Here is a 24,643-nt window from a genome sequence, read left to right as displayed (position 1 = left end):
AAGCTGCATGGCTACTTGTAACAGCCTATGCTGAGTTATGGTGGCAAAGGCATAATGTAAAGCCAGAATTTATAAATTAAAAGGGAAGCAGAGCACAAAGATTTGGCAAATTTGCAGCCTGGCCATGTGGTAGAGAAGCAGAGAACATTTTCAGGACAAAAAAGCAAAGCCCAATGACCATTTGCTAAGGAGATGAGTACAAAAGAAAGAATATTTAGAGAAGGGAAAAAAGGCTCTGAAGGCATTGCAGAAGTCTCTGGGGTCAACCCTTCCATTACAGACCTGGAGGCCTAAGGAGAAAGAATGGTCTTGGGGAACAGGCGTGAGGCATGCTCCATGGGCTCACTGCGCAGGCCCACCTCAGAAAGCTGCTTGCAGCACTAGCATCCAGCTGCTTCGGTTGCTCTAACTGTGGTTAAATTGGTGCCAGGTGTGGCTAGACCTGTAGCTTTGGAAGACACAAGCCAGAAGCCTTGGCAGCATCCACATGGTGTTAGGTCTGCAGGCTTGCAGAATGCCAGAGCTGTGGGGCTTGGGAACCTTCACACTATTTCTAAGGATGTATGGAAAAGGCTGGCTGCCCAGGAAGAGATCTGTCACAGGGGCAGATTCACTGAGAGCCTTCACTAGAGCAATGCTGAATGGAAATGTCGGGTCAGAGTTGCAGCAGAGAATCCCCACAAAGTCCATGTCTAGTGGCGCCATGAGAGCAGGACTGCCATAGAGACCCAGACCTGTGGAGCTACCAGCATGCAACACCAGCCTATGAGAACTAAAGCATCACCTGAGACCGGAAAAAAAACAGAAGCAGAGCTGCCTGAACTTGGGGATCCAATCCACTCACTAGAGTGCAAATGATGTCAAATATGGAGTCAATCTATGATTAGCCAGTTTTGAGATTTAATGCCTGCCCTGCGTGGTTTCAGACTTGTTTGGGACCTGTTCCACCTCTCTTTTGGCCTATTTCTCCATTTTGGAACAGGAATATGTACCCTATGTTTGTCTCACCATTGTATCTTGGAAGTAGAAAACTCCTTTTGATTTCACCTTGAACCATGGACTTTTGAGTTGAAACAAGTTAGACTTTGGGGACTGTGAGAAGAGGATGGGAACTTTGGGGGCCAGGGACAGAATGTTGTGAATTGATTGAATTGTGTCCCCAAAGTTCGTATATTAGAAGCTTAATTCCCACTGTAACTGGTTAGGCTGGGAAATCCTACTATGGTAATTGAAAGGTGGGGCCTTGAAGAGGTGATTAGATTGTAGGAACACGCCATAGTGAATGAATTAATAACGGTGGTTTGTGGCATGGTTCCGAGGGCCTTAAAAGGAGAGCATGTGAGAGGCCTTCTCTCTGCTCCACCATTTTCTGCCATGTGAGACCCCTGTGTTGCTTCAAAGCCATCACCAAAGAAGACCCTCACAATATGTGTTCCCTGGACTTTGGACTTCCCAGCTTCCAAAACTGTAAGCAATAAATTTCATTTTCTTATAAATTACCCAGTTCCAGGTATTTTGTTATAAGCAACAGAGACAGACTAAGACAGCATCCTTGTTTCTGGGGAGCCCCTAGTGTAGTTGGAATATGTGGGAGACTTGTACATGAACCCAATCATGCTAAGCATGCTGACGTTCATGCATATCACTTATAGTGTTTGTACAGAGAGGAAACCATTAAAGTCTATGATAGAGACGTATTGTTGACCAGTATACTCCTAAGACCTAGAACAGTACACATTGTTAGCACACAGGAAATTTTATTTCTTACTAACAAATTAGTGAGTAAAAGGGGCTCTTGATCTGAGGTTAAGAGGATGGAAAGAAATTCTACAAGCAAGGGAGGGTGTGAATTAGAAAGAAATGTTTAGGATACTGCAGTTATCTATATAACTATCAGGCTGTTATATCAGGCTGAAGCAGTAAGTAGGTACAAAATCCTGATAAATCATATAAATCCTGAACTGTTCAAATTTGATTTGTTGTGTGTGGACCAAAGTCAAGGCTGTCAAGGCAGAAATAATTTTATAAATGTTTACTGAAATCCAAGCTTTTGGGTGGACCTGGAAAACACAAGCCAACAGAACTGGAAAGTGCTCTAAGTCTACTTCAAGCAAAAGCATTTTATAAGGCAGTTTCAAAAGGAAGGGGGAAGTTCCATGTACAGTTGTCCTTGTTTCACTGAACACAAGTATCATAATCACTGGTTACTGATTACAACATGGGAACCAAAAATGTCTACGTGCAACCTGAAGCAGAAGCTTCATGCTCCAGCTATTCTTGACAATATCTAAATGCCTTATTCAGAACCAGCCGTTTATACATTAATTAATAAATTAGTGATTCTACCACATACATTGTTTATCTTAAGAACAAGATGTCAATATTGAGTTCATGAAACTTACCCCAAGGCAGCGAGTTTTGGAAAACCTGCTTCATTTTGGTTACGTCCTGCAGCAGGTGAGTGAGACCAAGGCAAGGTAATAAAAAAGAAAGCACTGCAATTTGTTTTTTTTTAAAAAAATAGACTTTGTTTATTAGAGCAGTTTTAGGTTCATAGCAAAGTTGAGCAGAAGGTACAGAGATTTCCCATATAGCTCCTGCTCCCCGCCACATGCACTGCCTCCCCATTATCAACACCCCCCACCAGAGTGGTACATTCATTACAATCCCCATGTTGAGACATCATTATTACCCAAAGTCCGTATTTACATTAGGGCTCACTTTTCATGTAATATGTGCTATGGGTTTGGATGAATGTATAATGGCATGTATCCACCATTGCAATATCATACAGAGTAATTTCACTCCTAAAATCCTCTGTGCATTCCACGTAGTATTTCATTGTGTAGATATACCACATTTTCCTTATCCAGTCACCTGATAATGGACATTTAGTTTGGTTCAAATTCTTGGCTATTGTAAATAGAGCTTCGTATTTCTATGACTTATTTTCTTGTTCTGTATAACTTTCTGAAGAGCAAAAGCTTACAAGCTTGTTTAGGAATAATATACTGAGTAAACACCTGAAAACAATAATTATATTTTAGCATGCCTCCTTCATTGCCCCTGTTCAAGTTTGTAAATTAAAACTAGCAGCCCAGTGACTTGTCATCTGAAATTAGATAATCCTCAAGGAATGAACACTGGTTTTTATGCACTTAGTATGCTGTCTAATGAAATTATATCTGTCCTAGATGTTAAGATGTATTCAATGTCTCAAAATTATTCAAATTCTCCATCTGACTTAGAATGGTAGCATTGTAATGTTTTTATCACATTTAAATATAACTTTATTAAGTACTGTATATACTATGTATTGCATAATTAAGTATGTTCAGGGTTCATCCGCAAATCTGATATCTTAATTTTCTTTGGTTATTTAGCAAAATATTTAAGAATGAAAGTTAGAATAAGCAAGGTAGAAAAGTCCATAATAATTGTTCATCAGTGGCAGAATTTCCTCACTTCTAGAGGTGGTAATAAAAAGTCTGAGAATGTCAACTTAAGTGTGATAACATCTCCATGGCTAGAATTTGTCTTCTGCATTGATCAGACAAGCATATGCTTTCAATGGCAGTTTCATTTACTTGATTGTTTTTTTGCTTTTTCCAGTATTTATTACTTTCAATTTGAGGAAGAAGAAGCAATACACTTTTAATGAGAGGATCTGAGTAGTTTTAGTTTGTTTTTTAATTGATATGTCTTATTAAGTAATAGTAACAGTTTATTTTCTGTATATTTTTAAAATTGTGGCTATAGTAGCATGTGCATTTTCCAGCAATCTTTTTGTTGATCCTTTTCAGCATGATATTTCTATTTTTACCATCATATTTCAAAGAAAATATTTACAAACTGAACATACTTCTTGTGTTTCTACTTTTTTAAAAATAATGGTATATTAAAATTATCAACCCTTTAATTCATATATTTATCAATAGGGTTATATTTGGTTGTAGATATATTTCGTGTCCATGTACTTATAATTTTGCTCTTTAAAAAATCTTACTTTTCCTGGTCTTTTTCAAGCAACAAGGAATCATCGTTTTGTACGATCTTGAGATTTGTCAGTTTAAAAATGACAATTGACTCTCAATGATGCATTGTGAACAGTTGTCATATATTTGTCATATTTTTATTTATAGTTATCATGCTAGTGTATTAAAAGCCAATAAAGTATAATGATAAACACATGATAGGGTATATTTCCTCAAAAGGAAAGCTTTACATCCATACTGTCATTAATTCAACAGATATTTGCTGAGTGTTCCAAGCACCATCTGGGCATTAGATATAAGCAGTGAGTAAAACAGAAAGAATGTTAAATATATTTTCTCATGTAGAGCACAAGAGCTCATGCTCTGATTTCTATTTGTTTTAACTGGGAATAAAATGACTCTAGACATGATGTGATAAACTTATCAAGTGAATGCTTGCATTTCCAGTGAGGTTTTCATGACTATCATTGTGTGGCTTTAGACATTATGTAAACCTGCCACATTTTAAAAATACATTTGTGGGGCATAATATAGTTGGTTTGATTTTGTTATTGCTCTCTTGAGCTCATTAAAAAAGAAAAAAGATCTTTGTATACTTCTGGTAATTTTTTAAATTTATTTTTTGAATTGAAACATAATTGATTATACATATTTATGGGATACAGAGTTGACTTTCAGTATTTGTGTATAGTATGTGATGATCAAACCAATATCATTAACGTTCATCATTGCAAATCATAATTATTCTTTGCAACCCTTACCCAATTACTCCCAACCCCCCCCCCCTTTCCCACCTCTAGTAAACATAAGTTTCTTCTTTCCTTCTGAAAGTTCAACATTTTATTATGGTCAGTCTGTCTTTCTTTCCTTCCTTCCTTCCTCCATCCCTCCCTCCCTCCCTCCCTCCCTCCCTTCTTACGTTCTGCAAACTGACAATGCACTGTAATACTGTGGTTGTTATTTTAATGACCTAATATTTTTATTTTGCTCTTTAAAAAAGGTTTTTAGAATTTTATACCTCTATATCTAAAGTAACATCTTTTCCGCCCTTATCACTGTCTGAAAAATCTCTGTAGTTTTATCCCTGTAGTCCAGGGTAGGAAACTGATGTTATTTCACAAATTTTTTTTTTATTTTCATGAAATCATCTTTAACAACTGAGATTGAAGTTTTTAATAATTTCATGATGATGCTGGAGAATTATACTAGCTCAACCACACAGTGAAAATGTAGATCATTATTAGCAATTCACATATGCTCATGAATAAATCCCTCAAATCTTGTTTTGATATAAATAGCCTTTATTTTTTAGAGCAGTTTTGTGTTTATAGGAAAATTGAGCAGAAAGTAGAGAGGTTTTCCAGCTACCCCATTTCCTCCACACATGATAGCCTCTCCACAATCAACATCCCCACCAGTGTGTTATAGTTGTTATGATCCATGAACCTACATTGACACATCATTATCACCCAAAAGTTTGTAGTTTACATTAGGGTTTGCTCTCATTATTGTACAAGGGGACCTCCATGGAAAATGGAATTAAAAGATTAAAATAAAAAATATAAACTTTATTTCTCAATATAAGCTCCATCAAGTTCAAGATGCTTTTGATCCTGAGAATTTGACCAGGTCAATGCAGTCTTTTTTACATTATTTAGTAAAGAAAAATGGGTGTCCTTTAAGGATTTTTAAGATTATGAAACAAAGTCAGAAGGAGCCAAATTAGGACTGTAAGATGGGTGCCTAATGATTTCCCATTGAAATTCTTGCAACATGGTCCTTGTTTGATTAGAGGAATGAGCAGGAGCATTGCCGTGGAGAAGGACTCTGCTGAAGCTTTCCTGGGCATTTTTCTGCTAAAGCTTTGGCTAACTTTCTCCAAACATTCTCATAATGAGCAGATGTTATCAATCGTTCATCCTCCAGAATGTCACAAACAAAATGCCCTGAGCATCCAGAAAAACTGTTGCCATGATCCTTGCTCTTGATTGGTCCTCTCTTGCTTTGAATGGATCACTTCCAGCTCTTGGTAGCCATGGCTTTGATTGTGCTTTGTCTTCAGGATTGTACTGATAAAGACATGTTTCATCTCCTATTACAGTTCTTTGAAGAAATGATTCAGGATCTTGATCCTTCTTATTTAAAATTTCCATTGAAAGCTCTTCTCTTGTCTGCAGCTGATCTGGGTGCACCAGTTTTGGTACCCACTGAGTGAAAAGTTTACTCAACTGTAATTTTTCAGTCAGAGTTGTGTAAATTGAACTGGTTGAGATGTCTGTGGTGCTGGCTATTTTTTTTTGCTGTTAATTGTCAGTCCTTTTCAATTAGGACACAAATAAGATTAATTATTTTTATTCCAAATTGATGTAGAAGTTCCGCTGTTGTTAGCTTCATCTTCAACATCTTCTTATCCCTTCCTAGAACTAGTCATCCATTTGATTTCTTTCGGACATTGTCCTCGTAAACGTTTTGTAAAGCATCAATGATTTTACCATTCTTCCACCCAAACTCCACCATCAATATGATGTTTGTTCTTGCTTAAATTTTATCAAAATTCATGTTGCTCTGATAGGGCTTCTTTTCAAAATGTTATCTGACCCTTAATGCCTCAGACTGGATATTGTTCAAACATGTTATAATAAGTTAGTACGATTTTATTTTGTGCAAAACATTTTTGCAATCCATACATAGTGTTTTTTTGTTTTTTCTTTTTACATAATATGCTTTCTCCACGAACTTTTCCCCACATTCTATCAGTTTTTCCAAATGTATAATGGCATATGTCCACCATTATAGCGTCCTGCAGAGTAGTTACACTGCCCTAAAAATTCTCTGTGCTTCTTCTACTTATTTTTTTACTTTTTCCATTGTATTTCCTTTTTCAGAATCTCTTATACCTGAAATCATACAGTATGTAGCCTTTTAGATTGGCTTTTTCATATAGTAATATTCATTTAATGTTTCTCTACATCTTTTCATAGCTTGATAGCTCATTTCTTTTTAGTATAGGCTAATAGTCCATCTGATATCTGTATGTACCTCAGTTTATTTATCCACTCACCTGTTGAAGGATATTTTGGCAGCTTCGGGTTTTTTCAATTATGGATACAGTTGCAATAAACATAGCAAATCATTTTTTAAATAATTTTCTGATCACAACTTATTCATAGATAGTTTGAGATCATAATGATAACAATGATGACGATGATTGCACATATTCAAGTAATTTACATAGTAACTTAGGAAGTTTCTCTGCCGTAAGCAATGCAGTGTATAATTATCAGAGCCTACTATGTTCAATATTTTTAATGCTTCTCCACCTTGCATTGGAAGTGATACTATATACTTAGATGTTCATTTGCTTTACTTTGACATAGTAATTTTTTGCCATTGTGTTGTGGTTCTCAACCAGGGGCTGTTTTCCCCCTAAGGGACATTGAGAAATTTTGGTTGCACAACGGCATTTAGTGAGTAGAGACCAAGGACGTTGCTAAACATCCTGCAATGTACAGAATAGTCCCCACAACAAAGAATTATCTGGCCCAAGATTTCAATAGTACAAAATTTGAGATGCACTGATTTAGAAATTTAGCGCATGTTCTGTATCCCATTCATCCATGCCTTTGGCCATTGCATCAAATTCAGCATGCATTTCTGGCTTATTATCTCAATTGCTTTGTTTGTTTTGTTTGTTTTCATGTAGAAATAGTGTCTGGTAGACTCTAAGGATGAAGATGAAAGAAGCCTTCACATCAGGTGTACTCATGAGACCTTAGTTTCCAATACAGCAGCAGTTCTTAACAGTGAATACCCATTAGAATCACCTGCAAAGATTTTTAAGATATAGATATACTTGGCACAGGGAATGTCTAAGCGTCTCTTTCTCTTTCACTTTAACCAGATGATCCTGATGTGTGGCCATTGTTGAAAACCACTATTAGAGGCTGCACCCCATCTCATGATTTCCACCTAGTGGAACTTCTTGAGCACTGATCTCTAAGCTCTAAGCTATTCTGCCTTTGATGAAATCTAAAGATGTTTCCTTGTGTTGTTAAAGTGGGAACATGACCGGATTGATACTCTAATTTCATTCCAAGATGAGAAAATATCATTTAAATATACTATTGTGAAGTGTAGGGCTCTGAGTTTAGATTTTGCAAATTGTTTTTATATTCTATGCCTAAAATATAAACCTATTGAATCATAAGCCCCAGTCTGTAGTGAACAAGACTTTCAAAAACAGTTTTTGAAAAATCCCTCCAGACCACAAAGAAAGAAAAACAAGATAGATGTAGCCAAATGCTTGTTTATTACTCTCCCATGGACTTGAGAGTTGCTTTTAGTCTTCTAAAGCAATTTGCTTCAAGCTGCCATATCATGGTTATTGTTCTTGAGACTATACATTAGTCTTGAGATCTACAATTGCAAACAATAAATATGTTCATAAAGAAGGCTTTTATCCCCCAAAGGAGTTCTATTAATAGAATTTCTTCACTTTTATGGTGGTTTCCAAGAATTTCTGGAGCCTTTCTTTTTTGTAAAAAAATTTCATTGAATCATAATTGATTATACATATTTTGGGGGTTCAACGTTGACATTTGTTGATCAAATCAATATTACTAGGATATATATTGTTACAAACCACACTTATTCTTTAAGCCCATTGTCCAATCTCTCCTTCTCCCCCTGCATAACCCTAGATTTCTTCTCTTCTTCTGAAAGAGTCATGGTTACTCTGTTGATTTGTTGCCTAGATGATCGGTCCAATGCTGAGAGGTGTGTTAGGTCCCCCAATATTATCGTAGAGCAAATGCTTCTTCTGTCACTCTGGAATGAGCTTTGTAGAGAGAGACATCCTCTTCTTTTCTTTGGTCTCTGTTGGTGCCTCTCCTTGTGTCAATGCACTCCAGAGGCTGGTGGACCATCTGCACAGTAGTTGTGGTGTCTAGCTGCTTTTGTGGCAGCTGTGGTTATTGTGGTGGCTGTGGTGGGCCACCCACATGAGGGTGACATTTTTGGCATGCTCTTTACCTAGTTGGTGGTGGCAATGGTGGTGTGCCTGGTTGTGGGAGGGGGTCCAGTCCCCAACTTCATGCCTCAGGGCCTTGATGGACCCTGTAGTGCTGGTGGTGTGTCTGGTGCTGGGAGGAGGGAGCCTTTCTTCTTGATGGAGAGTTCACTTTGAATAACTCTCCTAGACTTAAGAACTTCTCATTCTTTTAATTTCTCCACACTTGAAATGAAATCTAATTCCATTATTCTAGGTAGTCTTATTCAAGCAAAACATGTACATAGTAGTAGGAGTAGTTATCACAATAATATTATCAGTAATAAAAATAGCTAGTATTTTGTCAGGGCCTCTTCAGTGCCAGGTCTACACTAAATGCTTTTCATGTACTTATTTAGCCTCACTCGAACATGTGAGGTCAGTTTGGAGTTGTTCCTATTTCACAAAGGCAGAAACAGAAGTAAAAAAGCAGCCTAGATTCAAACCATCACAAAGGCCTCTTAATCAATATGCCATAAGAACCTTTTTATTACTAAGTAAATGTGACATTTAGGTTAGGGTCATAGCCAGTGGCATGTCAGTGCTTGTTAAATAAATAGATTTCTACTTCTTACATATTAGACTCAAATGGCAGAAGATAGAAAATGACTTGCATCATATCATACAGCTTATTAATGTTAGAGGTGAATGGGTATTGCCACTCGTATTAGGCTTATCCATGCTTTAAGGTTTAGCAGATCTTTCTCACCTAGATAGGGTATGTAAAGAATGGTGTGATATAAGGTAGGCAGGGCTCTGAGAGGGGAAGAATTCTGAACTGACCCCACACTGCCTAGTGAGTTTCATCTACCAGGGTACTTCAAAAAGTTCCTGGAATTTTTTTTTTTTTTTTGAAGTACCCTCATACTGATATCCTTTACTCTACATTCCAGAAAGGAGAAAGAGTAGAGACCACACAAAAAATGTTGTCCTTTCTCTTTGATAGAGACAAGCAAAATGTTTACTGTAAAACTCAAGTGTGTTTCAAGACCAAATATTGTCCATATTTCCACAGGGAATATTTTTATTCTCTTGATCTGTAAAATAAGGAGGAAGTGGTATTGCTCTACAGGATTGAAGTCCTACTGGTGATATTTATGCATATTAGTCCTTAGGAAGTATTTGTTGGCGAGATTAAATAATTTTAAAAATGATATAAACTTTTATAATTCTACTAGAAGAATAAATAAACTTTTTAAAGATATTTACTCCCATTCCTTCACTAATTTAAATAACTTAATATTCAGCAAATTCTATTTGCTAATGTTTTTAGACCAGGTTTTGTTTCATGTTGGATGTATTAGGTTAAAATATGTCTGCCAAATCATAGCTTAAAGACAGTGTTGGGACAGATATTGGCTCATCAAATTCTCTAACCACTAGCATTTCAAAATAGAGACCAATATGAAGTCAAATTTGAGATAAGATGAAACAGTATTACTATAAAGCATGTGTTTAATTATATTCTGGGTTTCTGAAGTATGGTGACATTTCACAACTTATACGAGAAGGATCTGATCTCAGGTCTCATTGGCTTTCTATACTGCCTCTCTTCATATTTCTTATGTAATTTCCTTTCAATTCTGAATCCCAATAAAATGTCTATATTAATCACAATATGACTTTAATATTGGAACATAAGGTTTATCATGACATTGACATCAATTTTACTACTCTTTCAAAAGTGCTATTTTTAGTAGTATATAAGTGTTGTAAAATAAGTTAGAATTGTTTGAATTTCACTTAAATCATGAGGTACAGTCCAGCTATAACTCATCACCAAAGTAATTAATAGGGTTGAACAAGAGATTTGGTTTCATTCGGTATATTTACTATATGTTGTGCTGCCATTGAAAATGTGACTACTTGAGATGTTACAGATAAGCCAGAATACAGTACTGCTTCTATTCAAGTCTTCTGGAAGAGTGCTCCTGAAGGTCAGAAGAACCAAATATCTATAGAAACTTAGCTTTTGGTGTCCAAGGGCTACATTTCAAACATTTTTCCATCTATTGTCCATCATTCCTCTACTCATTCATGCATCTATATGTCTTTATCCAGCATCTATGCTATGCTTAAAATAAAAATTCATGTAAATCCATGCTGGAACTAAGTCTGTTATTCAGCTCTACCTAGGATACACAAACAGCCTTTCAGTACACTTTATAAATATTAAAAATGTTTCTGAAATAAGTAAAATCTTCGTTTTCCAAATTAAAATAATATTTTAGTATGTTTCTGTAGCAATAGTAAAATTAACATACATGAAAGACAGATTTAAAGTTCACAAAAAGTATTAAAAAGGAGTGTAAGTACATGGTAATATCATTATCTACTAATATGACTTGAGAATCACCATATTATAATGTTAATTATAAACAAAGTTAAGTAGCTTAAACATTTATGATATGAAGTGGAGCCAGTTTGAGTGTGAGATAAATTTATTAATAAACTTTTAACTCATTTGTAATTTTTCACAGTAAAGTTCCCCATTTTGCAGAATCCCCTCTTACAATATACAAGTTGATATTTTCTAAATCGTAAAAGAAAATCTGTGGTGAGATTTTTAAGATAAAAAAGTGAATGAAACAGGCATTAAAATGCAGGTAGATTATTTTTTCCTTTGTTCATCAGAACCTCTTCCAAGATGCGATTTTCCAGCAGGTTTATTCACTTGACCTATTGTATTCACCACGTCTCAACTTCCCACTCTGCAACCCTAACAGTCTTGTGATAGTGATTTATGGATGATAGCCTTAAAAACCTTTTATGTTGAGCTTTGCAGACTGAATACAAAATTCTTCTCGTCCACTGGATGATATGTTTTCTCTGTCCATTTTTTCTCTGTTGCAGTTTATTATGCTGACATACCTCTTCATGTTGGCCTGGCTGGGAGTCACGGCTTTCACCTCGCTGCCAGTTTACATGTACTTCAATCTGTGGACCATCTGCCGGAACACCACACTCGTGGAGGGAGCAAATCTCTGCTTGGACCTTCGTCAGTTTGGTAGGTGGATATTGGATCTCTGACTGTAAAACACCACCTGTATTCTTTTACCTAAGTAACTGCCTCTAAAATATTTTAAATCACTCTGGAATCATCATGACCTCTTCTACCACAGAGATAAGTTTATCAGAGTACTCACTTTTAAGACATTCCTTTTTAAATTTAAATAAGTAGGATTTCAAGGGTGAGTGGAAGTTGATTTCACAATATATACATATACACATGCATATTTGAATGGGCTGTCAGATTGCATTTCCTGGTATTGGTTATAGTAGTGGTTCCCTTTCCTGATTCCTTTGCTCTTTTGTGCTCAATGTGATGTCTGCATCCTACTTTCACTCTCCAATAATAGGCTGGACAAATTGTGAAGTCTAGTGTGAAGACCAACTAAGAAGGACACACTTTGTTGTTTTCTGAAATAGGAAAGAAACAGAAAACAAAAAACTTAGCACTTAACAGTAATGAAATCAAAGAATGCTAAATAAGCTAAATAAGTCAGCAGTTCTCATTGATTATTTTTATTTAGGGCTAAAACCTCTGGTAAATAATAATAGTTACTCATATATACGTGGGCTTACCTTGTATAGACCTTATTCTAAGTACTTTATAGATACTAAATTAACAACTCTATGTGGTGGGCTGTACTAGTTACTTCTTTAGAGATGACAAAACTGAGGTACAGTGAAGTTAAATGACTTGTCTAAGTTAACACACAGCTAGTAACTGACAGAGCTAGAATTCAAACCCAGGAAGCGCAGCTGCAGAGTCTGTTCTTACTCATAAGAAAACTGCCTCTCATATGGAAACAAGTACTGAACTAGAAATGTGGAAAGTCAGAGTCTAATGTCAGTTCACCTATTTGAGATTCTTTTTCATGATTTGTAAAAAAAATAGGAGGTACAGAATTTATAAAAAGATATGCAACTCCACATTTGCAAATGGATTTTTTTAGGTTTTTTTACTGAACAGATATTAAAAGCCAACCTATTAACATCTGGGGACACTCATGTTTTTTCTCTAATGAGGTTTCTTCAGACTTCAGAAAAGTAGGAAACATTTTACTAGATGATATCTGAAGACTTTGTAGCTATATGGGTATACTATAGCTAGATTATAGGGTACAATAAAACTATTCTACAGCCAACTAGCTGAGTGTTCCAGAACAGTGGACCACCCACCATCCCGTCAGACAAAGTCCTCAAGCCCCCTGTAGTCTGATCTAAATGAAAAGCAGGGTGATATGCTCTGTGGGTGAAGCTCTTGGCAAGAGGAAATCTTCCATTGGGAAAGTTTCGCTCTTGTAATCAAGTCTCTTGTAAACACAGGAAAAGGAAACCCCAGCAACTGCCACTGGAGGTCACTGCAGACAGCCGCGTAGGAACTTGTGGCTCTGGCTTCAGTCCCCTCCCTTAGTAGTAGTCTTCCTTTTATTCTGCTGATCCTAAAAGTTCAAATTGGAAAAGATGTGGCTAGCTTCTCAGATAGGGCTACCAGATAAAATACAGGCCACCTAGTTCAATTAGATTTTCAGATAAACAAGCAAATTTTTCCAGTACATGTGTGGTCCCAAATACTGTATGGGACATACTTATACTAAAATTATTTGTTTTATTATCTGAAATTCAAATTTAACTGAGGCACAGTGAGGTTATTTTTATTATTAAATCTGTTTACTCTCAGAGCCTCAACTTCTCTTAGGAAAGTTTCAACTGCAATAGTTGAGGGCTGAGGTCTCTATAATGTAAATGTCTATGTTTTCAAAACCACATGCTTCTGATTGGGAACATTTCACTTCTTATGGTGTGATAAATAAGAATAGGTGAAGTGGGTGATTATAAAGTCTTTGCTCTTATCAAACCAATGTTTTAGACTAACGAATATTGGGAAATTCTAGCAGATTACTTTTTAAGTTTTCTCCAACTTTGATTTCTAAAGGAGAGGAAAGATAATCCTCTAGAAAAGATGAGTAGATCCTCTTTTTAATATTTTCACCTCTTTTTTTTTCTTTTTAACAAAAAACTTCTGTTAATTCTTAATGTATTCAAGTGTGCTTATATACCCAAATTAACCTAATTTTTCTTAATATATTGAGATCTATACTACCCAATATATATGATCCCCTATGACATTAAACACAGAATGTATCTTAGAATCATAGAATTTTATAAATGGACTTTATTATTCACCAATCCAACTATCTGGTCTAAAAGAAATTCTAACAGATGAAATAAATTTCCAGAGATATTGGTACCTATCAGGCCATGCTGGAATAGGAAGGTGAGTGTCCTGAATCTTGGTTCAGTTCTTTTCTGCTCAACATTTCTTCAAATAAAATTTTTATAAAAAGAGCTTTTTAAAAACTTTTTAAAGTAAACCATCACTACATTTACAGTAGACAGAATAATGTTCCTTCGCAGATGTAAAAATTATATTTCCTGGAATCTATAAATATGTGAGGTTACATGTTAAAGGGGAATTAAGGTTACAGATAGAATTAAGTTTGCTAGTCAACTGACCTTATAATAGGGAGATTATCCTGTGTTAGCCAGATGAGCCCAATGCAAGTGCAATCGTCCTTAAAAGTGGAAGAGTCAGTACAGAAGAGTCAATCAGAGGGAGATGGACTATGGGGAAAAGGCACAGAAAGATGCAATGTAGCTTGGCTTTGAAGATGAAGAAAAGGGACTGAGAGCCAAGGAATGTGGGTCTTCTGTAGAAGCTGGAAAAGGAAAGGAAACTGATTCTCCTTCTAGAGCCTCCAGAAGGAGTGTAGCCCTGAGGACCCCTCCAACTTTCAGAGCTGTAAGACAATAAATTTGTGTTGTTTTAAGCCACTACATTTGTGGCAATCTGTGACAGCAGTAACAGGAAACAAATACCGTATCTAAACCCAAAGTCAATTTTTTTGTTTTTCAAACTTGTCGTTTATTGTTTTTGTGATCTAATACATTCACTTTATCATGATGGCAGTTCCTCTTCTGTCAAAGCCAGGCACATTGCATCTTCTCGACAGTTCTTTTGCAGCCTTAATTCCCTTTGCACTATAACACATTCACAGGTCCCAGGGATTTGGATGTGAACATCTTTGGTGGTCTGTTTTCTGCCTACCACAGTCCACCCTCTGACTGCCAAAGAAACATATCCATCCTGAGAGCAAAGTACATTCACCCCACCCCGAGGTCCAAAGGTTTCATACCATTACAGCATCAACTCAAAGTCAAAAAAGCATTTCAATCTCATTAGTTATCACCTCTGTCGTTTTTAAAAAAGAGCACCAAAATAAATGTAAAGCATAAATATATGATTAAAGCTGTTCTTTGAGCCTTACCACTGTTTACGACATAGTCATGAAGATCCATCCAAATGTAACATTATTTATGTAGATGTGGAAGAAAGAGAAGTCACTTTTCAGATGTCATACAACCTTTACATCAGCTATTATGGCTTTCTGTTTAGCCTTTAATATAAAACCTATTGCTGCGTGGTACTTATTTGCCCTCCAGATAATATGTTTCTATTAAGAATCCTGAATGTATATACACAAGCACATTATTATCATGTGGAATCAGAAAAGAGACACTCCTCAAAAACTGTATTATGGTCAGTACAGAGTTTACTGAAGTTCACCCAAAAGGTAATTGAATAGGTAAGAGTATGCTTTAAAGTAATTTCTGTTACTTTGCAAAGTTGTCTCATTAGCATATAGATGGCATCTTTTACCGTAGAAGAGGCTGAGGTCTTTAAACTAGCTAGGGAGAACTCTCATCATGTAATGGCTGTCATACCTGCTTAGTAGAGGCATGCATCTCACTGTTCATTCCCATGAATGTAATAAACATATACATTTCCAACAGATTTAATGGTAAGAGGAGGCATCACTTGATATAGTTGAAGAATTTAAAGATGGCTTGTCATATTAGGATTTGCTGTATTTCAAAACACCTCATGAGATAATTGTACTTGCATTTTTAATGTTTTATTATAATTTCTGTTATCCTGCAAGTATATGTACTGTGATTTAATGACATTGGATGTATTAGGTGTTTATCCTAGTAAATTTGTGTCATAAAATATTAAGACTGGTCCCCATAATATCGTCTAGATCCAAGATTTCAAACTGCTCCATCCCAGCCTGCAGATTTGTTGAAACTACCTCAGGGCCAGCTATGGAAACAAAGTGGTTCAAAGTAGGTGGGGCTTCTTTATCCAGAACACACCCTTACTTGTTAGCCAGAACAGCTTGTTTTTATCTGGTTTCCATAAAACACTCCCTGGTGGAGTTTCGTTTCACTTATTTGTTCACACTTTTCAACAAATATTTAATGAGCACTTATTATGTTTCAGCACTGCTCAATTTTGAAAGGAAACAATTGCTATGACAACATAAAATAAAATAAAATAAAGTTTGACAAACACTTGGATCATGGACCTGGCTTGTCATGCTTTCTCTAGAGAAGGCAGCCATGACCTAGGAATATTGCATTCTTTGTCCAAGATATAACAGACAACAGAGTTAGAATGGAAATATACAGCACTTTAGACCTACATCCAAAAGGACGTTTCATGTTTGCATAGAAACTAGATACATATACTGTTAACAGGAAATCATTTGTATGTTTACCTATGTATCATTGCTAATTACTGAACTACATTCATTTCTGCTAAATAAGTCAAGAAGTTATTTGACAATTTTTTTTTCATTTTTCATTTTCTTTTTTCTATTATAAAGAGGACAAACTCATTAAACAATTTGGACAGAAAAAAAGAAGAAATGAAAACTATCCATAATCCTATTATTTGGTAAAAATCTTGGCTGTATATTTTTCTGTGTAGGTTTTCCTATGCTAGATGGCATGCCAAAGGGAAATTAAAGTTACAGATGCAATTAAGGTTGCCAGTCACCTGACCTTAAAATAGGGTTATTATCCTGGCTTAGCCAGATGGGCCCAATACACTCAACAAGTATCCTTAAAAATGGAAGAATCATAAGGGAAGATTCAGTCAGAGGGGGATGTATTATGGAAAGATCCAATATTGTTGGCTTTGAAGATGGAGAAAAGTCCAGGAATGTGGGTGGTCCATAGAAGCTGTAAAAGATTGCAGGAATATTATCATTTTTAAAACGGGTAGTATAAATGCTAAGTCATTTGAATGTAAACATTTATATTTTATAACTTTTTAAAATTTCTATCACCCTATAAAGGATCATAAATATATAAATAAAGTGTCATAATTATCTATTCATTCTGCTTACCCCCAACTTTCACAACTTCCTTGATAAGAATTGACACCCCTAGGAGTGGTGCTTCAATTGTCCAGTAACCACCAAAAGGTTTTTATTGCCTTAGTGATGAAAGCAATACTAACAGTATGCACATATTATATATAATTTTCTCTGAAGTATTTTTTATATTTTGGGCACAACCAGTTCTTACAAAGCTGGAAACATATTGCTTCGGTTTAGCCAGCTTGAAAGATATAAAGAATTATAGAAAAAGCCTGTGACTGCAACTCTAATGCAATTCCTCACTGTTCTCTCTCCTGACTCTTCTCACAGTGAGTTCTTGCTGCTTCTCTTGTCAAGTCCTTACTGGTTACTTGCCTTTTCTCCTAATTGTTTTTAAGAAACTGGAAATGTTGGAGTGGCCAGTTTGCTTAGTTGGTTAGAGTGCAGTGTTATAACACCAAGATCACAGGTTCAGATCCCCATACAAGCTGGCTGCCAAAAATAAAAAGAAACTGGAAATGTCAATAGAGCTGTGATTAACATGGAGAGCAGGTTTTCCCTTTGACATGATGATTTACATTCCTTTGGTTATCTAGCCAGTAGTGGGATTCCTGGATTGTATAGTAGTTCTATAGTAAATAATAGCCAAGATATGGAACCAACCTAAATGTCCACTGACGGATGACTGGATGAAGAAAATGTGGTATATATACACAATGGAATACTATGCAGCTATAAAAAAGAATGAAACTCTGTCATTTGCAGCAACTGGAGAAAATTATGTTGAGTGAAATAAGCCAGGCACAGAAGGAGAAATACTGCATGTTCTTACTCATAAGTGGTAGCAAAGGAAGGAAGGAAAGAAGATAATAATATGTTGAACTTTCAAAAGGAGACAACAGAACTGTGGTTATTAGAGGAGGGAAAGCGGGGGAGGAAAAGAGGAGTTAGGGAAAAATTGGTTAATGGACACAAAGAATGAGCACATTTTGTAAAGACCAATATGCCAACTATTCTGATTCAATCATCACATATTGTACACAAATATTGATAGTCAACTCTGTAGCCCACAAATATGTATAATCAATTAGGTTACAATTAAAAAATAGAAAGAAACTGGAAATGCCATTTGCATATTTTAGCTAAAAACTTTTCCATAGCTAGTAAATAAATACATAAATATATTCAATACTTAGAAACATTGATATACATTTGAATAATTTACTTAATTTTTGGTTAAATTTGTCCATTCAGTGACAGATACACAAGAATCAAAATAATCAGATTTTCAAATTTGCATTGCAGCTCATCTTACGCAGGCACTCTTCTATAGCTTCATATTATTCATACACTGATTTATGAACTAGAATTAATTTGGAATATCTATGCATATTTGTGGTATATGGTATACATATCACAAAAACTTCATTATATATATGTGTAGACATATATGAGAAAAAGAGGATTCAAAGAGGAATTTTTTTATGAAGGTACTTCAAAAAGTTCATGGAAAAATGGAATTGAAAGCTAATACAAATCTTTCCATAAATTTTTTGAAGGCTCCTCATACATACAGCATCAGGAGCACTGGGTGGGAGGGTTGGGTCACAATATTTAAAAGAATGATGGAGGAAGGCTTCACTGAGTATCTGGGATTTGAAGGACAGGAGGGACTTAGCCATGGGAATATTCTTGTTGGAGAGAAGATGCAGTGCAAAATTACCATGGCAATACCATGCCTGGGATCTTCAGGAAACAACAGGGAAGACACTGTGGCTGAAGTAGAATAAGAAAGTAGGGAGAATAGATTGAAACGAAGTCTGAGAGCTCATGGAACATACAATCATGATGAGGGATGATGAATTATAACTTTGGGGCTTGTATTCTGAGGGAAATAGAGTCATTAAAGGATTTTGGCAGACGAGGGGCATGATCTGACTTACAGAAGGATCACTGTGGCTGTTCTGTGGAGAATAGACTGTAACAAGTGTAGAAGCAGGGAGGACAGTTAGCAAACTATTGTAGTAATCCAGCTGCCAGATATTAGTGGAGATATTATTGGATCAGGAGAGTAGCAAGGGAGGTAGCTAGAAGTGGGCTTTCAGAGAAAAAGAGGATTCAAGGAGGAGTTTTTTTTTTTTTTCTAACTGAGCAACTGTGAAGATTGATTTATCAGGAGAGATGGGAAAGGCTACAATAAGAGTTTGCGTGACAGTGTGGCAGGCAAGGGAGAAGATCAGAAGTTCAGTTTTGAAGATGCTAACTTTTAAATGCTTATTTGAAATCCCAATAAAGTTGTCAGATAAGAAATTGGACATATGTATCCTGGTTTTAGCAGACAGGTATGGGCTGGCTAGGGAGATCTAGTTGTTGATAATATTTAAATCTTTGAGACTGGATGGCTGAGGACAAAACACTGGGATGCTCCAACTTAAGAGGTTGTAGAGAAGAAGAACCAGAAAAGGATTCTGTGAAGTAGGAGCCAGTGAGAATAGAAAGACAGAAACAGAAGACTGTAGGTCTTAGAAACCAAGTGAAGAGATCATGAAGGAAGAGGCGGGGTTATCAATTGTCTCCAATATTGCTGAAATACTACTAGCAAGAAAATGAGAGCTGAGAATTAATCTTTGGAGGTCATTGGTGACCTTTATAAGAAAAATGTCCATGGAGGGTTGGGGCAAAATCTGACTTGAGAGGGTTTAGGTGGAAATGAAAGGAAAGGAATTGCAGACAATGAGCATAGGCCATACTTTCTAGGAGTTTTGCTGCAAATGTGAATTGAGAGATGGGTAAGGAAATGATGTACAACATATCTACACCACATAAGTTAAGTCTGTAATGGATCAGTTTGGAGAAAGATAATCTTGACCAGTAAGCTTTCTCAATCATGGTGGTTTATTAGACAAATAATCTCATGGGCAAATAAATTTTTTTTCCTCTTCCAACCATCTTGGCAGAAAGGAAAGGTTATGAAGACAGATCTCTGCATTTGTTGTACTGCAAGTAGATTATTTTTTACACTAAATTAGATATACATATTAAAATGAAAAATAGAGCAGTGAATGCTAAAAGCTCAGGTATCAGACTGCCCCAAACTTGGGATGTTTATTTCTTTCATGCTTATATGTGTTTAGCACTTCAGTAGTTCTCAAAAAAAAAAAAAAAAAAAAAAAAAGAAGAGCCATTATAGGGTGAACTTGATTAATTCTGTTCTCTAAAATGATATCTAGAGCTATGGCAGTAAATCACCTCTGTGCTTATTTTTAAAAATACAGTGCTCCAGACCTAACTATCATAGATTCACATCTTACAGCTTTGAGCTGGAGTCTAGAAATACATATTTTTGAGAGTTTCCCAGGTGATTCTGATATAGTTGGTCAATGAACCAACTGGAGCAAGGGTAACTATGAGTAAAATGGCAACTTTTAATTTCCCACTACTAAATAACATTGTTTTCAATATTAGCAGAAGAGAAAGCACTCCTTTGTGCAATATGCCTTTATGAACTAACAGAAGCATTATACCACATGAACAAATTTAGATCCTGACTACAGCATAGTTTGGGGCATAGTTACCAAAATAATTGTGGTGCCTACATCATCACATTTATGGACCAAACCAATGAACAAGCTATAATTGAACCTGAAAATTTTGATGGTTAGATTCAGTTGAATTCAGATTGAAAATGTTTTAAATTGTTGGAGGGCTAAATGGTTTTGCATCTTGTATTTATAATTCTATGCACAGTTATTATCCACAGTGAGAGCTGAGGAGGAATTTTTTCATTATAACATAACAAAATATAAAATGGAACTTGTTTGGATTTAATCAGAAAAAAAGTTTCTTTTTCTCTCTCAGAGCTCTTGAAAACATTTATAATGCTAAACTAATTTTCTACATGTTGTAGGGATTGTGACAATTGGAGAGGAAAAGAAAATTTGCACTGTCTCTGAGAATTTCTTGAGAATGTGTGAATCTACTGAGGTGAGTGTTTTTACAAGTTTTAATTTTGTCAAAATTTTATCATTCATTTTGTTATTTGAAGACTATAGTACAATTAATCTATACAGAATTTTCACTTTTCTTTTGGAGGCAATTTTACTTGTAGTGGTGTTATATAGAGAGAGTAAAGAATAAATATGAATGAAATGCTCTGCATATCTCAATACAATACATTTCAAATTTTCTAGAAACTCATTTTAATGAAGGTTAAAAATTATAAAGTTGTATTTAAAGAGGTTACATAGCCTTACATTATTATAATTTTACTGAATACTATCAATATTAATCACAATCTCTTCTTTAATTACATTAAAATGATGTGGCTGCAAGGGTTTAAGTAATTTGCAGGAGAAAAGAAAGTGTAGTAATGTTTTTTGATTGATAAGTGATTTATCACAGGCTCACTTTTGTTAAAAATGTACAAAGTCTCGTTCATAAGAGAGTAGCAGTCCTGACCTCTCTTCTGCTTGTAACTCTGACCCATGTTTTGGATCTCTGTGGTTTTTGTTGCAGTTGAACATGACCTTCCACTTGTTTATTGTGGCACTTGCTGGAGCTGGGGCAGCAGTTATTGCTATGGTAAGACCTTGAAGCTCTGATGCTGTTTTTTTTTTTTTTTTTTTTTCAATTTAAATCACAAAGCTATCTGCTTGTAGAGACGATAATTTATCTCTAATGTCTGAGGTCCATGGGAAATATTTATTTTGTCAGTAAAAGAAGAAGGGGTGACAGTTCAAAAAAATAAGTGAAAAACAAGGCTTAACCCTAAGAAATATTATCATTACAATAGGAAGAATATTTGATAATCAGTTTAAGGATTAAAACACTAATCATTGATAACATTAATAAAAAATAAGTAACTCATTAAGATTTTAGTTATTAGATTAGTATTAATATGAAAATTATTTCTGTCACATATATGTATATATCAGTGTAACATCCTGACTAATCTAATTCCTTAATTTTCATTATTCATTTTTCTTCTTAACTAAAAACATAACACTATATCCAGTCACATAAAATAAGGATTAACTTATTTTTTAGAAAATAAACCTCAGTAGTTTCAAGTTATGTCTTTTATATCCATATAAAATTTCTATAGAAATATTAAGAACAAATCCTTAAAATCCTCTTTCCACACATGAGGTTTTTACAAGTTTGGTGGACCTACTATTTGCCAGATCCTGTCTCATCCTTTGTATCTCATCATGAGTTCCAGTTTGCTCACTGAAATGCCAAATATCAGCTGTGAAGAAGGACTCTGAACATCAGTAATAGCTTTTGTAATCAAGGTCTGCAGTCCTTAGTTTTGTATTCTAAAAGATAAGTAGTATGGAACTCTAGAAGTTTCCAGTTACCTCACAATGGTTTTAGCCAATTCAGTATGTAAAAATGATGAGCTAATTTGGATTTACTTAATTCCTTTCCTTATGGCACCAATACATTGTCTAATGTGTTGGTAAAAGGAACACTTTCTAATAAATGAGTGTTTTTATCCCTTGTAAAAACCAAAAATAAGAATAATGAGGCAATGCTAGTGTGCTAATGTTAATTTAAACATTGCTCAACATTTTAGGTATAGTGACTATAAACCTCTACATAGGAATTTTGTTTCTGAATGTGAGATGCTTAATAAGATCATGTTGTCTGATTTATGGGAGAAATCAAAATAGAACAATAAGCCTTATACTCTGAACCTAAAATTAATGCTAAAATATGCCCTCAGGAAGCATCAACATGTTCTGGCCAATGACGTAAATACCACGGTGCACAAATATAACTCACAGCCCCTGCTTCCAGGTGGCTTACAGTTTCCATTAAACTAAATGCAAAACTTCAGAGGAAATAGAACATTCTGAAAATAACTTATTTTATAATAATATGCTTCCTTTTCCTATATCATTGTATCTGTTTTTTTGTTGTTGTTGTTTTGTTTTATTTTTTACTATCTGTTGGCTACCTGAATATGACACAATATTCACTATATTCTTTATGTCATTCTGTACTTTTCTAGAATGAGCCTGCATCCTGTTAGTCAAAGTACTCTCTGCTAAATATTAAAATTTTAGTATTCTATTTTTCTAAATGTTGTATAAAAAATATTGCCCACCCTTTAAAACTCAGGGAAAGTAAACGAGTGACAACTTAGTTTTTCTTCCTAGTTACCCATCAAAATCCACCATGTGGAAACTGCTTTCTCTCTCCTATGGACCAAGAGGGAAGAAAAGAAAGAAAAGCAAATAAGTGGCCTCATTGCCAAGTCAATTCAACTCAAACCAGGAGCCTTATTTCTTAAGTAATTTCATTACTCAAGACAGATCAGGAGCTTCCTTTTTGAACATGGCACTATTCTAGTCATTGTGAGTGTATATAAATATGCAAGATCCATACGACACAGTACTTCTTCTCTTGCAGTTTGTAGTCTAAAGGAAACTATAAAATTCATTGTATGGAAAATTAAGTTGATAATTAAGTCCACAGGTTAATTTTGTGTTTTCCATAATCCCTCTTTATATTGCACAGTGAGGCAATATACCCTTCAATTAATTCTAGTCAATCAGACACAAATTTTACATGAGAAAATGTTTGATCATGGGTTATAAAACAAAGATGCAGGAAACATGAAATGTATAGTCTTACTGCTTGGGCAAATGAAGGCAGAATGGACAGAAAACATCACACAAAGATTAAGAATCAGTCGTGAATTATTTCAGAATTGAAAAAGAAAAAGAGATACTGAAAGAAATGGTGTTAGAATATGGTATCATGTCATTGGAAGAGAGAGGAATATGTTTTATTTATATTGTCCCTATTACCACAGAAGTAAATTTTGATTCTGTTTTATATGTGAACATTTTCTATGTAAATATATAATTAGAATATTTCTTTCCTGATAGCAAGGTGTAACGAAGACACTGAAAAGACTTCCAGTATAAATTATTTTTGTCTTTGATTAGGTTCACTACCTTATGGTTCTGTCTGCCAACTGGGCCTACGTGAAAGACGCCTGCCGGATGCAGAAGTACGAGGACATCAAGTCGAAGGAGGAACAAGAGCTGCATGACATTCATTCTACTCGCTCCAAAGAGCGGCTCAACGCGTACACATAAATCTTCCTGTCATTTGTACCATTTGAATGCATTGGTGTTTAACTAAGGGCCATCCAACCATGCAACCTTGGAAAAACAAAATGAAAGTGCTTCTCATCAATGGCGTGTAGGGTGACTTAAGAATCACCCGAATACAATTCTTTGTTGTTTAGCACTTAATTTCCTAATTTGTTAAATTGGTGTAATCAGATCTCTTCTACAAGCTCCTATCCAGCCTTTTTTTAAAAGAAAATTCTCAAACTCATTTAATAGTTC

At 35.3% G+C, this 24,643-nt stretch overlaps 1 protein-coding gene across 1 annotated transcript in view; it reads left to right on the top strand.

Annotated features, from left to right (window-relative positions):
• The window catches only part of GPM6A (glycoprotein M6A), a 57,474-nt gene extending 33,086 nt beyond the window's left edge, over nucleotides 1-24,388 (top strand). Inside the window, exons 5-8 of the mRNA XM_063076703.1 lie at nucleotides 11,896-12,049; nucleotides 21,184-21,260; nucleotides 21,792-21,857; nucleotides 24,236-24,388. Coding sequence (XP_062932773.1) covers nucleotides 11,896-12,049; nucleotides 21,184-21,260; nucleotides 21,792-21,857; nucleotides 24,236-24,388 — 450 coding nt within the window. The remainder of the gene's footprint in view (nucleotides 1-11,895; nucleotides 12,050-21,183; nucleotides 21,261-21,791; nucleotides 21,858-24,235) is intronic.
• The last annotated feature ends 255 nt before the right edge of the window (nucleotides 24,389-24,643 follow it).

The sequence above is a fragment of the Cynocephalus volans genome, chromosome 13 (genome assembly GCF_027409185.1).
Source record: "Cynocephalus volans isolate mCynVol1 chromosome 13, mCynVol1.pri, whole genome shotgun sequence".
Classification (NCBI taxonomy): Eukaryota; Metazoa; Chordata; class Mammalia; order Dermoptera; family Cynocephalidae; genus Cynocephalus; species Cynocephalus volans.
Note: the sequence above shows the minus strand (reverse complement) of the source record. Positions and strands in the feature narration are given on the sequence as shown.